The sequence below is a fragment of the Rhinatrema bivittatum genome, chromosome 3 (assembly GCF_901001135.1).
Source record: "Rhinatrema bivittatum chromosome 3, aRhiBiv1.1, whole genome shotgun sequence".
Classification (NCBI taxonomy): domain Eukaryota; kingdom Metazoa; phylum Chordata; class Amphibia; order Gymnophiona; family Rhinatrematidae; genus Rhinatrema; species Rhinatrema bivittatum.
Window position 1 is genome coordinate 233,741,208 of NC_042617.1, and position 17,646 is coordinate 233,758,853.

Below are 17,646 nucleotides of genomic sequence, written 5' to 3' on the forward strand. Positions count from 1 at the left end.
CTTGTCAGAAGCCTACCTGCATATCCCGATCCATCAGGATCATCAGCTTCAAGGTTCTGGGACGACACTTCCAATTCTGGGCTTTGCCCTTCGGGTTAGCCACAGCGCCGCGGACCTTCACCAAGGTGATCGTAGTGGTAGCAGCGGCGCTCAGACGGGAAGGAATCCTTGTCCATCCCTACCTAGACGATTGGCTGATCAGGGCGAAATCACGAGAGGAGAGCCATCGGGCAACCAACAGAGTGATCGCTCTTCTGGAAAGCCTGGGATGGGTAGTCAACCTAAACAAGAGTTGCCTACAGCCTTCCCAAACACTGGAATACCTGGGAGTCCAGTTCGACACCCAGGCAGACAAAGTCAGTCTCACTACCAAGAGAAAGTTAAAACTCCAGTCGCGTCTACGGTCCTTGATGGGAGCCAGTCGGCCCATAGCTTGGGATTATCTGCACGTTCTCGGTCTCATGGCATCCACCCTGGAAGTGGTACCCTGGGCAAGGGCCCTTATGAGACCTCTACAACGCTCCCTGCTCTCTCGATGGAGCCCCCGCTTCCAGAATTACTCCGTGCATCTCCCTCTACCAGCCAGAGTGCGGACCCAGCTACGGTGGTGGTTGCAGTCCAACCACACGAGCAGGGGGTCGAAGATGTCCTCCCCCACGTGGACTCTGCTCACCACAGATGCCAGCCTGAGCGGATGGGGAGCACACTGCAAAGAGCTCACCGCCCAAGGGCGGTGGAACAGAGAAGAGTCGGGGTGGAACATCAGCCGATTAGAGGCACGGGCAGTCCGGTTGGCCTGCCTGCAATTTGCTCACAGATTGAGGAACAGAGCAGTCAGAGTGATGTCAGGCAACGCCACCACGGTGGCATACATCAACCGACAGGGCGGAACCAGAAGTCAACAGGTGTCCCTAGAGATAGCCCCGCTGATGGCTTGGGCAGAGGTGAATCTCCAGGACATCTCCACCGTCCACATTGCTGGAAGGGACAACACCGCGGCAGATTTCCTCAGCAGGGAAAGCCTAAATCCCGGAGAATGGCAGCTGTCCCCCACAGCCTTCCAGATGATTGTGGATCAGTGGGGGACTCCGGACATGGACCTACTAGCGGACAGGTCCAATGCTCAAGTACCCAGATACTTCAGCCGCAAGCAAGATCCGTTCTCTCACGGGATCGATGCCCTGGTTCAGCCATGGCCTCCAGGGACCCTGCTTATACGCCTTTCCTCCGTGGCCCCTGCTGGGCGCCCTTATACACAAGATTCAGAGGCACAGGGGCCTAGTTCTTCTAGTGGCACCAGACTGGCCAAGAAGACCCTGGTACGCGGACATGAGAAGACTACTGGCAGGGGAGCCTCTTCCCCTGCCTCCGCTCAGGGACCTGCTATGTCAAGGTCCCATCCTTCACGAGGATCCAGCTCAATTCTCTCTTACGGTCTATCCATTGAGAGGGCTAGACTGAAGAAAAGAGGTTACTCGGAGCCGGTGATAGATACACTCCTCCGAGTTTTCCACATCCCTCACATACATAAGGATCTGGAGAGTATTTGAAGCCTGGTGCGACACTCATGGCACCAATCCACATGCGACCACAATCCCTATTGTTCTGGATTTCCTGCAGGATGGGCTTCAGAAGGGTCTCTCCCTAAGCTCCATCAAAGTTCAGGTGGCTGCGCTGTCTTGCTACGGTCCCAGGAGGGATGGCAGGACCATTGCCACGCACCCAGATGTTTCCCGCTTCCTGAAAGGAGTCAAGCACATTCGTCCGCCACTGAAGTGGCCAGTGCCCCTGTGGAACCTCAACATTGTCTTGGATTTCCTCGCAGGATCCACCTTCAGACCCCTTCGGGGCCTGTCTCTCCATTCTCTCACTTTGAAGATGGTGTTCCTGCTGGCAGTGTGTTCAGCACGCCGCATTTCGGAACTACAAGCGCTGTCCTGCCGTGATCCCTTTCTCAGAATCACTCCTGAGGCTATCCATCTTCACACGGTTCCCTCCTTCTTGCCTAAGGTGGTCTCACAATTTCACCTCAACCAAACCATATCCTTGCCAACCAAGGCGGGTTTGAAGAAATCAGAAGAAGGGCGTTTGCTACGCCATCTCGACATCGGCAGATTGCTGCCCAGATATCTGGAAATGACAGACGCAGTACGAAAGACGGACCATCTGTTCGTCCTTCACAGCGGCAAGAAACAAGGAGAAGCGGCCTCTCGGCCCACCATCGCCCACTGGATTAAAGAAGTTATCAGGGCGGCCTACGTAGAGGCTGGGAAGTCACCACCTCTACAAGTCAAGGCTCATTCTACCAGAGCCCAAGCAGCATCTTGGGCAGAATCTAGGATGCTGTCACCCGCAGAAATATGTTAAGCGGCGACATGGTCCTCCCTCCCTCCCTCTCCAGGTTTTATCGTCTGGATGTCCAGGCCAGGGAGGGCACAGCATTTGCGAGGGCGGTCCTACGTGGTCCTCAGGCAGCCTCCCGCCCGCTTCGGGAGTAGCTTTTGTACATCCCACTTGTTCTGAGTCCATCTGGCTACACGCTAGGAAATGTTGAGATTACTTACCTGATAATCTCGTTTTCCTTAGTGTAGACAGATGGACTCAGCATCCCGCCCGGCTGCCGGTATACATGGGTTTCACCGATTCACGGTAGCCATGTCATTTTCTTACATAAGAGCATCCCCTTTGCCAGGTGTCGACGCCTTCCGGTTGGGAACGCTGGCGGTCTCCAGCTACTGTCAATCGGTCAGGGGAATCCTGTTTCACTAATTTATTGATCGTCAGTACACATATATCCATAACAGCTTTTGCAAGGAAGATTACTGAATTGCCTCACTTCCTGTGGGGGTATATGTACCCGTGCTGACGTCAGATCCGTCTCCAACTGCTAGCACGAGCACACTATACCCACTTGTTCTGAGTCCATCTGTCTACACTAAGGAAAACGAGATTATCAGGTAAGTAATCTCAACATTTTTCATGCCCAGGAGGACCTGGGTCTAGTGGGGCATGTCAAATCTCACTGTACTGGACCTCTGACTGTATCTGATTTGAAGTAGCGAAGTGGCTTTTCTCCACACATTCTCAGCGCACCTGTTTTAGCAGGGGTTCCTGACACCAAATTGAATTTTAAACAGTCTGTCCTTCGGAGTCTCTTTGAGGTGTACAACCCAACTCCAGTCCCTGTAGGGCCCATAATTTTGTCCATAGTGCCATCCAAAAAATAAAGGAAAAACAGATATGAAGTTGGCCTGTCCTCAATTGTTTGAGGCAGCCTGTAGCTTAGGAGTCCCCACATGTTAATTAATTAATTAGTTAGGATGCAGTTCCAACACTGCTCTCTACATTAATGGTGGGGGTGGAAGGGAAATAGAACCTAAAGGTTACTAAGAGCCAAGAGTAACATAAGTATGAGAGGAAAAAAAAAAAAGTGCGAAACTTGCTGGGCAGACTGGATGGGCCGTTTGGTTTTCTTCTGCCGTCATTTCTATGTTTCTATGTATGTTTCTATGTGAGGTCTGCCATCCTGCTTGTCCTCGGAGAAAGTGAAGTTACTTATCTGTAACAGTGGTTCTCCAGCAGGATGTCAGTCCTTACAAAACCCTCCTGCCTCCCCTTGGGTTGGTTTCTCCACGTCTTAGCTTTATAATAGACTGAAAGGCCCAGCCTGGGAGGCAGGGAAGGAGCTAGGGCTTCACATGCTTAGTAGAGTATGTTCAAAGTTTCATGCCGGGCTGCATCAGATAATGTAACCCACATGTGAGAACTGACATCTTGCTGTCCATTGGCGAACCACTGTTACAGGTAAGTAACTTAATTTTATTCTGTAACATATTTCAGAAAGGTGTAAATACAGGATAGAAATTTTTGAATTTCAATTTGCAGAACACAGAGGGAATAATAGTAATGTAGAGAATGGACCTTGGTCTAAGTTCTATCAGTAAAATATGCAAATTCCTTGTATAATGTAAAATAAATGAAAAAGCAGGGCCTTATGGCTGAAATGGCAATCCCTGGAGAGTAATGCAGTAAAGGAAGCACACAGATTTAATAGGAGATTTTCATATCTGGTTCACCCAAAAAATTGTCTGTCTGGTCTCGTCATATCTCAATTCTTGCATTGTGTTTATGTAATCTGTATTTTATTGAGATTTCTTTAGATTTGTTTTATTTCTTTTTTTCTGTTACTGTTTTTTTGTTTTACATTTCTGTCCTATATAATAATATCGTTCTCTTGCCTTTAAATTATTTTTACCTCTTACTCTTTTACCTCTATTTACCATATTGCCTTTTTGCTGTTTCTCCTGCCTCTTTTTATTTCTGCCTTTCCTCCTCACTCCCTCTCTCACCTACCTCACTCTTTTCTCCCTTGTACCCCACTCATCTTCCTGTGTTGGTTCAGCTCAGTCATTACACACACTGCACAATTTCTTCTGAATTGACCCGTTACTTGAGGCTCAGCCCACCTCTGCTTCTTCCTTCAGACCCCACCCTTTCTGTGAGGGCATCTTCTGCTTCCTCCTTTGCATCATAAGAGCTCCTTCTTCTTCTTCTCCTTCCCACAAGGAAATATTTGCCACCTCTCCTACACCTTTCCACAAGAGCCTCCCTCACCTCTTCTCCAACACTGATGCTTTTTCCTGACTTCTCTCTTCTCCATCATCCATGTTTGCCCATAAGTGCTACAGCTTTCTTGCCCCGTGTGTCAAACTCACTACTCCTTTGGGGTTGAGTGAGTAAAGCTGGAAACTCCGAGCCATATTTTACAAGTTCAGATATGCATATGGCATGCTGTACAGGAAGTCCAGTTACACCCAAGATATCTACCATTGTTATGACAGGAAATAAAGCAGAACACCTCACTGCCTCACCTGTCTTAAGCAGTTGGGAGGGGATGTCTGTTTCTTAAATTAAAGAGGGCATGTTTAGCTTACTGAAAAGACCAATGTTGATGCTGTGTCTCCTCTTTTATTCAGGTCTATTTTGTCCAAAGATGGAGTTCTTTATGTCAAACTGCGAGCAGGGCAGCTTTCATACAAGGAAGATCCAATGGGATGGCGCAGCCTATTAGCACAGACGGTAACTCACAGGAATTCAGAAGCTCGTGCTTTCAAGGTAAGATTCATAAAAGCAATTTGATGACTGATTTGTATATATTATATACTCTATATTACTTTGGCAACATATAAAATTGTCATGTCAATAAAGTTATCTGAATCTGACATGAAAGGAGCAATGTGACTGGTATTCTGTTTACAGCAAGTAGGAAATTTAAAATTATCATCATATTAACAGAATTTGAAGGAAAAAATATACAAAGATTTTCTTTAAAAAAAAAAAAAAATACATAGCACTTTCTTTATATATTGAATTGTCAGTGTACCCATAAGATAATTCCTTTGATTGTAGCCTAGGGAGATTGTCACCCTAAAGGTCATAAATTGTGAGCAGTGCAGAGGGAATCTGAACTGTTTCCAAGTTTCTCAGCCATTCTTCTTGAGTTAACCAAGCAGTATATTCTTAGAGCCTTCCCTAGACATGAGAATCGTAATCCAGTTCTGTGAAGCTGATTTCAATGGACTAGACAACATTATGAAAGTCATTCCACTGCTGGCCCAGTAATTAGCAATTTGCTTCCCTAAGTACATGTCAGGATTCCATGCCCAGCCCCAGTAGCTCCTTCTCAGGCTCACTAGAGCTTGCAGCACTGCTGAATTAGTAGCCAATGCCTTTGGGAGAACAGCCAGGTACTGCTTTTCACTTAGTTCCAGCCAGTGAACTGAATTGGCAAAAACTTTAAAGGGAACTTGCATCCTGCTTTCTCAGCCAGGTCTTGGCCTCTCCATTGAAGCCTGTCAATTCAGATCACTTGAACCTATAATGATTGAGAGTTTAAGATTCAGTCTTATTATATACTTTATACATATAGGGGACAATTTTCAAAAACCCACCCTGCGTGCAAAATATGGAGGTACTTTTATCCAATTTTAGATAGATTTTAAAACACAAATTATCCAGCTAGCTTTTATTTAAAAATCCACCAAAGGAAGGTAAAAGAATCCATGTATACTTACACCTGCTATTTCTGTGGGTCATAGGTTTCAGAACAGGGAGGCTGCATGGGCCATGGTCCTCCTACAGGTTCCTCCAGCAATGGGAGAAATCTCATTGGTAGCAGTGGGACAGCACATTATTTCCTTTCCGCTGCCCCCACTCCTGTGGCGCTACTACGGTCCCTTCTCTCACCCTCCCTGCTCCTAAAAAATCAAAGAATCACATCCTTGCAGTGCCTCAGGCCGCTTCCTCCTTCTCGGCCTGCAGGAATTAGGCGAACTTCCAGTATTGAGTGGTTTGAGGAAGACAAGTCTCTGGCAGTGATCAGGGCTGGCAGCAAGCAAGGGTATCAGAGTCCAGACCAATGTCGGGGCAGGCAGCGAGCAAACAGTATTCGGGTCCAAGCTGGGGTCAGGGCAGGTAGCAGTCCAGAAGAGCAGTCAGAATCTGAGGTCAGGGTCAAAACCAGGAGTCAAGCAGAGACGAAAAGGCAAGAGACAGGGGACCGGAACACAGGCAGGATGACAGTCAAGGCAAAGAGACAATGACACAAGGCAAGACAAGGAGACAGCAAAGGAAGGCAAGGAAACAATAGCAGCAAGCACTGCAACACAAGGTTTAAATAGTCGGACCGCCTATGTCATCAAGGAGTGCCAACTGAAGAGTTTCTCGCCTCTGGGCCTTTAAGAAGCACCATGAGTGCACCTAGGAGATCATGGGGACAGCATCTCAGCTGCATCGGGAAAAAGGCATTCCACTGCCCTTGATGTGGGTTGACTTACAGAGTAAAAACTACCCTCGTATATTGAAAAATTCTATATACAAACATAGTTTATTTCCCCCCAACATGCTTCAGGAATGCCTATTTTTCAATTGGATAAAAGTACATTCATTGTGAAATACGTGCTTACTTATGCCTGCTAAACGGTGATACATTTTGTTTTGTACAGATCGACCCTTGTAACACCCAAATTTATGTAGATAAAGCCCAACTCTTAAAAATAGCAACATAGTGATAAGATTATTTGGTACGTTCAGTAGGTGATTTTAATAGCCATGTGCCCTTTGTTGAGTTATCTTAAGTGTTGGATATGGGTGTAAATAAGGAAAGTATTGGGAGCCATGCTTGAATGGGGGTTCCATAATGAGAGAAACTTTGCTTTGTACAATTTTAAATAGTATCTGTTGGTGGAAGGTGAGGAAGTAGAGTTTAAATTTTAGTATGATAATATAAAAAGTATGATGGAAAAATATATTCTTTTTCAAAAGAGTTTTCTTGTCTCATTTTAGCCAGAAGCTATTTCTGCCTTCACCTCGGATCCAGCACTGCTCTCATTTGCTGAATATTTCTGCAAACCAACACTGAACATGGGCCAGGTATATATATATATATATATATACTACTACTAGCGGTACCCGGCCACGCGTTGCAGTGGCAGAGTCAGGTTTTTTACCCTCCCTCCCCCTTCCCCTTGCTCATTTACCTCAGTCACTCATCCTCCTCCCCCTTGGTCACTCACCCCCCCCCCCTTCCCTCCCCTGTCCCCACTCCAACTCTCTCCCCTCACACTCACCTCTCCCCTCATTCTCCCTCCCCTGAAATGTATGCTTTCTTAGGTAAGAGGACCCAGACTGTAAGAAGCAGCTAGGATGCCGATTGAGAAAAAAACACCGAAATAGAAATTGGTGGTGGTAAACGTGGTCCGTCAGTGGGAGGTTGTGTGTGTTCTGTATCAAATTAGGGGAGTGCCTAACCAAGTTAGCACTCTCTGTTTAGTTAAGTGTTTTGTAGAGGGCTAATTTGGTGCCTTTCCGAGATCAGGGACGTTTTGTGTTTGTGTTTGTGTGTGCCCTCCGTCTTTCCACCCCAAAAAACCCCCACCATAAACGCAGTGTTTAAATACGCACCCCACACCCCCCCCCCCCCCCCCCGGCGAAATACAGTAACCCGCCCTCCCGCCCCCCGCAAGAGTTGCAGAATGACCGAAACACCCCCTCCCCCCCTGAACACTCGCGCAAGAAAATAACTATGGTCCCCCACCGTGCAGCCCCCCGGATACCTGTGCAAACAGTCGGTGGAGCGGGTGTTCGGTTCGGGATCGAAGTCTTGGGTTCGGGCCGTCGGCTGCTAGCAATGAAAATGGCTCCGACGGCCCTTTGACCTGACTATGTCACTGTGGAGGAGTAATGGGAGCGCTAGGTTCCCTGTCATAGTAAGGGTAAAGGTCCGCTGGCTGCCAGTCCTGAAAATGGCGTCGACAGGCCCTCGCCCTTACTATGTCACATGGGCTACTGCTGCCATTGTTCTCCGAATGGCTTAGTAAGGAAAAGGGCTGTTGGCGCCATTTTGATTGCTGGCAGCCGATGGCCGTAGTGTACGCGATGTGTCCCAGACCATTCTTGGCCCCCCGCTGGAGCAGCGCGGACCTGTTTCTCCAGGCACCTCCACACAAATCCTTTATCCACAATTCACTTCAAAAACGAATACTGTCATCCACCGGACCACAGCTATGGAACACACTACCCCCAGATCTACGCCTGGAACAATGTCTTCTTTCCTTCAGAAAGAAACTGAAAACTTGGCTGTTCTCTCAAGCCTTTCCAGTATGAGATTCTCCCCAATTAACAATGACTTGCAAATCTATATTGTATATAGTTGCCTGTTGCACATTTTCTTAAAAAGTGTTATCTAAATCTAATTCCTTCTACTTTCAATTGTCCTGAATTACTCTCCCCGTTCATTGTAACTTTCACTTTTATTATTTATGGGTTTCCCCTGGTTTTATGTAAACCGGTACGATAAGACATGGTCTTGAGCATTGGTATATTAAAAGAATTTAAATAAATAAAAATAAATAAGTAAGTCCAATTGGCATGTGTGGGTGGGGGGGGTGTGAGGAGTGTGGATTTCTGTGTGTTCGGAGGGTGTGTGAATTAAATACATTTGTCATGTGTGTGGGGTGTGTGAGTGTTTGTGAAAGGTGTAAGAGGTTGCGCTGACGTCCACCAGATGTCGCTGTTTTGTGGAACCAATTTTTAAACCTTTTTTACCTCTCACAGGTGTGACGTATATGTAATGTAAGTACAGAAGAACCTTCCCGTATGCGAAAGGAAGGTTGTGTCCAAATTTGAAAGCAATCGGTGCAGTGGTTTCTGAGATTAGCGATTTTGTACAAACTATTGAACATTTTTATTTATATAGATAGATCATTTGATCTTCATCAGCACAGAATTCAGTGTCATAGTAAAGACAGTTCTCAGTTTTGGTGTCACTTTTTTATCAAGACATTGAAAATGCCATAAAACAGATTTAAACATAGGACCATGACAGATGATTTCACATGACAGTGGTGTCACATCATATTCTTTAGCAAGTTAGATCAATGCACATGAATAGCTTTCAGTATGGAATGCATTACAGTTAAAGAGGATCTTGTCAGACTTCATAGGCAAAGCCCTTCAGAGAGAGACATACCAAGAGCCCATAAGCTGGAAGTTCTGGTTCATATTTTAGTTTCTGTTCTGCTTGGCAGCTTTCACAGCCCCTGGGAGCAGAGCTGAGGAAGCTGGGAATTTCAGTCTTCTCTCAACAATACAACTTGAGGCCAGACACATTAGCTGAGTTCCAGAGTGAGCTGCAATTCATTGACCCCTGGCCAAAGCCTGTCATTACAGTGACTGGGCTAAGTTGGGATGAAGGAATATAAAAGGAGAGGAGAAATATCAGTAGTTGTGTGGTGGTGTGACTAAAGTCAGAGGTTCTCTGAATTATTAACCATGTTTGTGGTGGGCTTATTTGGATCTGAAGTCTTATTTGGAGCATCAACATCCAAAATGTTGGTAAAATATGCAGTGTAGAGACTATTTTTTTTCCTTTTCCTTTCTTTCCTTCATGTTATCAAGTATGAATGAATTGTCCTTTTCCTAGTTCAGAGAAAATAAACTTTGTCCTCCTGATTAATACCTCTTATAAAGGACAGAGTCCTGTCTTCCTCAGTGTAACTGGTCCCAAATGTTTTTTTATTTAAGAATTATTTGGGCCGTGTTGATTAATTATTGTTAATTCGAGTTTAATAGTCTTGTCCTGCGGGTAAAATTTAATTCTCTGTCAACAAGCAGCATGAATTAGCCATTACATGTGAGTGATGTTGTTGACACGGACACAGTTCTCAGAGCACAGTAATCACTGAACATGTGTGGGAGTACGCGTGCACACACACTGCCTCATAAGCTCCTCAGTCTTTCTTCATCTGTTACTGCACTGGTGTCCCAGTTTCTCCTCACAAGCTTTTTCTGCTTTTTGAACCCAGTGTCCTATATGCCTCATTGTTTGAAAATGTTTCTATCCCTGCCTTGGCAGCCCCTCAAACAGAACTTTTAATCTCTAAACAAAATAAAAATAAGATATCAAAGAGCACAGAGAAGCCTAAGGCCCACATCTCTTGCCTGTAAATATCCATCACACTGTTTGGGCTCAGACCATGACTTCTCAAATTGCTACAGCTGTGGTCAGATGTCAGTATATTATTTATTTGTTTAAAAAATGTTTATATTCCACCTATATCAACCAATACATGCTAGGCGGATTACAATGCCATACAAAATTCATAACATTTATAAATGCATTCAGTAGTTAAAACAATATTAGTACAATTATTAAAACAAAAAAAGCATAACAAGAATTTCCTGAATTAAGCACTTTAAAAGCACACCATCTTAACATTAGAAATTGAAAGCCTATCTAAACAATTGTGTCTTGAGTTATTTTCTGAATAATTTTATATTGCTACAGGCCTGTAAGGTCTCAGATAGAGCATTCCATAACTTTGGTCCTGAAGAGGGAAAAGTCCTAACTCACATCTCTTGCAATCGTGCTGTCTGAATGATAGAATTACAAATATATCATAGCTAAAGTGTCTCCTTTCACATCAAAATACAGTTGTAAATCATCAGCATGCATCCTAAATGTAATTGCATTGGTGTCAAGTACAGAGCATAAAGGCCTTCGGTCTAAATTAAATAAAGCTGCAGCCAATACAGAGCCCTGTGGGACACCACTTGTTACATCAAGCCAAACTGATTGTTCTCCTCCAAAAGAAACCTGTTGTTTTCTTGCTTCCAAATAAGAGGTAATCCCCATAGATCTCAATCTTTCCAACAGCACATCATGTGAAACTGTGTCAAATGCTGAAGATACATCTATCTTTATCTTTAGTAAAATTTGTGAATCGCTTAACATGAATCTAAGTGATGTACAAAAAAAAAATCATAAAAATTCAAAACGCACAGAATAAAAACACACAATACATAAATATCTGCATCGAAACTTATATGCTGCTCTGGTCTTAGTCATCTGACTTCCTGACAAAATTAATATGCTTGCTTAAACAAAAATGTCTTTAACAAAAGTTTTTCAAGCTGTCTGACAAGCGCAATACCTCTGGTAAGCAGTTCCAGAGGATCGGGGCTGCAACTCAAAAGGCACAGCCGTGCTTGTTGTAATGATGGAATATCCAGAAGACCTCTCTGTGAGGACCTTAACTGATGGGGAGGGCAGTACACATGTAACAATGCATTATTCCGAGGGGAGGCTGAAGAAGAAATCAATCTGAAAATTGTAGCATCAATCTTGTACTGTATCTGTTGATTAATTAGTAAGAACATAAGAAATTGCCATGCTGGGTCAGACCAAGGGTCCATCAAGCCCAGCATCCTGTTTCCAACAGAGGCCAAACCCCAGGCCACAAGAACCTGGCAATTACCCAAACACTAAGAAGATCCCATGCCACTGATGCAATTAATAGCAGTGATTATTCCCTAAATAAATTTGATTAATAGCCGTTAATGGACTTCTCCTCCAAGAACTTATCCAAAGCTTTTTTGAACCCAGCTACACCAACTGCACTAACCACATCCTCTGGCAACAAATTCCAGAGCTTTGTTGTGCGTTGAGTGAAAAAGAAGCCAGTGAAGATTGATTAAATTGGCGTGATATGGTCCCATCGCTTGTTCCCAGATATTAAGTGGGCCGCTGCGTTCAATAAGAGCTGCAACAGTTTTAGAATCTTTGCAGGGAGGCCTAAATAGGTAGAATTACAATAATCAACAAGGGGTAGAATACAAGCCTGGACGACTGTCCGAAAGTCAGACATATGCAGCAGATGTTTCAGGCCGTATAAAACTCGTAGTTTGTAAAATCCTAATTTAATGACTACTTTGACTTGCGATTGAAAGGTTAAAGAAGAGTCAAGTAAAACAGCTAAATTTTTTTATATTCATACTCAAAGGGAAGCTGATGTTTTCTATGGTAATAGATGTGTGTTATATTTATATTTTAAAGTGAGATCTCTTGATTAGAAGAAACTGAGATTTGGAGATGTTTAGAGCCAGTTTATTGTAGAAAAGCCATTTCTGAATGGTTGAGAAGCAAATCTGTACAAGTTCTTGTACAGATTTGCTTCTCAACCATAGTTGAGAAGCAGAAAGTTCTTCTGTTTCTGACTAGGATGGGCAAATGCAGACAAAAAAATTGAATATCGTCAGCATAAAGTTTTGTATCCATCGCAAAGGCTGGCAAGAATTTTACATAGCGGCACTAAATAAAGATTGATGAGCATTGCCGATAAAGCCAAACCATGTGGAACCCCCATAACAATGTCTGACCATTTTGAACAATGATTATTCAATTCAACATGCTGGGTACGCTGAGAAAGAAAAGAATTGAACCAATAGAAGACAGAGCCAGCTATACCGCATTCTCTTAACGGTACATTAAGATGGCGTGGTCTACAGTATCAAAGGTTGCGGAAATGTCTAAAGAGACTAGAATATAGCTATGACCTGCATCAAGGCCTCTACATAGGGTATCTAGTAAAGAAAGTGTTAACAATTCAGTACTGTGAGATTTTCTAAACCCATGCTGGTGTGGGTCAAGAACCTGTTTTTCTTCAATGAAATCTGTGAATTGAGTCAATACCACAGTTTCAATTAGCTTAGCCGAGAATGACGATAAAGAGATTGGTTGGTAATTGTTAGGGTCGGATACGTTACTGCCACACTTTTTTAACTGAGTTCTTACAGTTGGTAGATTAACTTGGGATAATGATAGATTAACCAAAGCACTCAAAGCTTGTGCAAGAGTGTCCTTAGCTGTTTTTAGAATTGAAATACTAGAGGGATTCAAGGAACAGTATGAGGGATTTAAGTTTGAAATGTTTTGAAAAATCTCCATGATGGAAATTATGTAAAACTTTGAAATTTGGTCGGCATTCTCATTTAGGTACCAGGAGGGGACTGATGCAAAGCCGGCAGTAAGCTTTGAAACCTTGGATTTAAAATGATTACATTAAATCCTCACTATCAATATTGATTGATGCAGTTGCAGATTTCATGGTTAGACTACTTAGATCAGATGTCAGTTTCTTCGTAATTTTAAACAATTCTTTGAGATTATAACCATTTTCTCTAATACATTTATAGAAATATTCTCATTTGGTCTCATTTATCAGTGAACGACCTGTAATGGGTTAATAACATCAATGCTACGTAGTTTGCGCCATTTATGCTCACTGCATCGAAGTAATTGTCTTTGTGCCTTCACTGCAGGAGTCGACCATGGAAGAATTGTATTATTTATTTATTTATTTATTTATTTATTTATTTAAAGTCTCTTCTATACCGATATCCGTTCGCACATCGTATCGGTTCACAAAAAACAGGAACTGTTGGGCAGAGCCCTTACATATAACAGAAAAATACAAATTAACTTATGGGCGGAGCCCTTACATGTAACTGAAAACTGATAAAAACTGACTAAGCAGCGCAGAGTCAATAAATCAATAAATAGATACATATTAGATAATATTGATTCTAAACTAGAAACTCTGGATTCGATATCAACTGGAAGAAAGGAAGTAATTTCTGCGCCTATCAATTCTGTAAATTCTTGGCTATCAACATGTCCTTTGCAAAAGCAGACCATCATGTGAATGATTATCAACAATATGAGCTTTTTAGAGAAGCGGGCCATGAAAACTGATAAGAAAATGGTCATACCATGAAACTGACTGAATTGTAACAGAATTCCTGCATCTATTGAAGTAGGCTTGATTAAGAAATACAAGGGCTAGGGCGTGACCATGAGTCTGTTCTTGGATAAGTTGTTCCCAGCCTAGAGGTGCTAAGATATCAAGAAACAGAGTACAGCATGCAAAGGAGGGAGTGAGGTTAGCATGTAAATTAAAATCTCCAAGGATAATCATGTTGTTCGGATTAGCCTTGGAGGAAATCAGCTGTTCAAAGAAAGGAGAGAAATTTACCTGCAACAGTATTGGAGGACAGTGTACCAGGCATAAACTAAACTCAAATCGAGTGAAGGACTAACATAACTTAATGATGATACATAAGGCCTTACATAATATCGCTCCACTCAATTTAACATTTCAAATTCAGCTACACACATCAGTGAAACCAACTAGAAGCGCATATCAGTACAGACTAACCACACAACAGGCGAAATCCTCCCTGAGGAAACGTGCTCTATCCACAGCGGGCCCTTCTCTCTGGAACTCGCTCCCTCCGGACCTTCGCCTTGAACCGTGCCACGCTACATTTAAAAAGAAACTTAAGACTTGGTTGTTCGAACGAGCTTTCCCATAGAACTAATGAGCAAGAAAAAAGGCATTTCATATCCTCCGTATCTTCCCCAGCTTATATTATATACCTTTTCTCAAATTAACTATTTTATGTTTATTTATGTTTATTTATGTTTTCTCAAATTAACTATGTTCAATGTAAACCGCTAAATGTTCAATGTAAACCGCTAAATGAAGCGATAGTTACGGTTCCTTAGCGATAGTTTTTGGTTCCTTGTAAACCGGGGTGATATGTATACTATACAGGAACCCCGGTATATAAATTCTTTAAATAAAATAAATAAATAAATAAATAAATTTCACAGGGCGAATCACCACTCAAATCCTCAACAGCCATCTTTCAGTACAACAGGCCACCATCTCAACCCTTTTACCTTGGTTGGGAGACTGCTAGATATCTGGGTGGACTAATTTGGTTAAGAATGACAAAATCAGAATTTAGAAGCCAAGATGCTGTATTACAAAAGAAATCTCTCTTTTTTTTTTTTTCATTAATTAAATCATAATATGCAATTTTCTTTTAACTGCCTGAGCATTTAGCATTATTAAAACATCAGATGTGCAGGCGAGGGAGGCCGTATGCGAACTTCGGTTAGGAACTAGACAAGATGGCCGATGAGAGTTCCAGAGACTGCCCATACTTTGAAGTTCACCATATCTCCCTTGATACATGATGACGAGGATAGGGCAATGATCTGAGTCTTTGTAAGGATAAACTGGTATAATCTCTGGCTCATTGCTCCTCATCTCGCACGAAGGAACGAACAAAGGCGCTCCTTTGTCACGCTCCTTCGTGCGCGCAATGGAGCATTCACACCACCGGTATGCAGCGCCTCTGGTGTTGACCACCGCTCTTGACCCCCCTGCATGGATTGCTAGGTGGTCGAAACCCTGATGGACCAGTGAGATTCAGCATGTCATTACAGGCAAGTTCTTTCATCAGAACAGGTGTCTTCACCTTGATGACCACTGGCTCTTGGCCCCCGCCACACAGATAACATCAGCGGGTGGGGCGGGGCTGAATCCTAATGACAAATTACAGACTTACCCTTATCAAATTTCAGAAGCAAAATATCTAATACTGAGCAAAGTAAAGTCTCAGTACTATGTTTTTGTCTAAACCCGAACTGAAATTGATATAATATGTGATTCTCTTTAATGAAGTCAGATAACTGAGTAAACTACTTTGTCAAGTAGTTTTCCCAGAGTTGTTAGGCTTGATATAGAACAATAGCTAGCAGGGAGATCTAATGACGTTTCCTTTCTTATAAACTGGCTGAGCAGTAGCACTGTGCCTGAAAAATGGAGATCCTGAGGAAGGCACCAGTGAGAAAAAGCCCCAAGCCTTGACAGGCCAAACAGCAGAGCCACTCCTCATCAAGAAGCAAAGCATCATTAGACTTCTGGTTCAAGAAATTGAGATGGGAAGCTTCCTTCTCTCTCTCCTCCTGAGGTGCTGGCTTCTGGGTCCACCTCAGGTCAGGAGGTTTAGTATGGTGCAGAGGTGTATGATACCGAGAAGAGTGCCGAAGCAGCACTGAGGTTTCCTATCAGGTCCAAAGAAAAGACCTACTCCATCAGCGCAGGTACTGTCTTTATTTATGGCATGAAAGATCCCCCCATGTCACTGACCCATCTTTCCCAGATCGAGGCCAACCAAGACACTATCTGTGTTGTCAGCACAAAGCTGACATTCTAAGGAGACTTCAGCACCCCAGGGAAGTAATTTTGATATGAGTTACACATGTAAATGTAACATACTATCATAGCAGTTTTAAAAATCCATTTACATGGGTAAAGTGCATTTATACAAGTAAAAGCATGTAAAAGCTTTTCAAAATCAGGCTTTTAGTGTGGAAGATTAAGGCACCTAAGGTGGCGCAGCTTGGCACAGACACCCAAGAGCCCCATGTGTCTGCCAGGCCACAGAAAGAACCAATACTTCTATGGATGGGAATTGCTGAAGCAGCTGATGCAGAATACCCTGTGTGGCAGGGTATGGGTTCCTCAACTTTATTGGCTGAATGAGGATGATCTGATCTGGGTCTTTCTTCAGACTCCAACTCAAAGGGTCCCTCATCCATTGGGTGCCCAGTTGTTGGAGCTTGTGAAGACTATTTTTTCCTTCCTAAGCCCTAAAGGCCAAACGTCTTCTGTCCAAGATGGGGAAATATTTCCCACATAGAGGAGATGCCCTAAGTTCCGTGCCTGTACATACTTCAAGGCAGGAGCTTCCAGCATTGGGAGTAAGTCCTCACTGTGAGGAGGTGGATTTTCCTTGCCCAAAGATGTCCCTTCATGATTCGGAGGGTGAAGAAGTAGGTTCAGTCCACTTGGCCTTCCTTCTAGAAGTTTTCTTCTGGTCGCCACTTTCATCAAGAGAGAGAGGTTCAAAGATCAGGGGATGAGTATGATTCCACCAGAATTCCAATCCCCTTCCAGATTTACCCCAGTGTATCACTGCTGGATAAGCAGGAAAAGACACTGTCCATGAGGAAAGAAAAGGGCCCAAGAGATGTCTTTGAGCTCCTTCAGGTCTTCCAACCCCAAATAGATTTGGCAGCTATACCAGTTCACGAGCTTGTCCAGGATCTTCAGATGAGGATGTTGCAGATGCTTACTGGTAACCAGAAGGCTGGACTTGAAATGTAGAATATGAGATTTGGTGTTGTCCAGTGACAGCGCCACTTGGTTGTGGTGGAATAGGCATTGAAGCGCACTAGTGATCATTTTGAAACACTTCCTTGGAAAGGTTCCCTTTTGAAGAGTCCCTCAGTCACTTTTTTGACTTTTCCTTTATTTTATTTTTATTATTTTTATTATTTATTCATTTATTTATTTCTGCTTATCTTCTTTCCTTATCCCTAACCAAGCTTAACATAAGGACAACAAATGTTTACCGTGATTACTATGTAATTCAAATTGTATACTTGGTTTT

General features: G+C 43.3%; 1 protein-coding gene across 1 annotated transcript in view; it reads left to right on the forward strand.

Annotated features, from left to right (window-relative positions):
• LOC115087293 (anaphase-promoting complex subunit 1-like) overlaps positions 1–17,646 on the forward strand; it is a 298,244-nt gene that overhangs the window by 190,787 nt on the left and 89,811 nt on the right. Inside the window, exons 8-9 of the mRNA XM_029594311.1 lie at positions 4,977–5,115; positions 7,345–7,431. Coding sequence (XP_029450171.1) covers positions 4,977–5,115; positions 7,345–7,431 — 226 coding nt within the window. The remainder of the gene's footprint in view (positions 1–4,976; positions 5,116–7,344; positions 7,432–17,646) is intronic.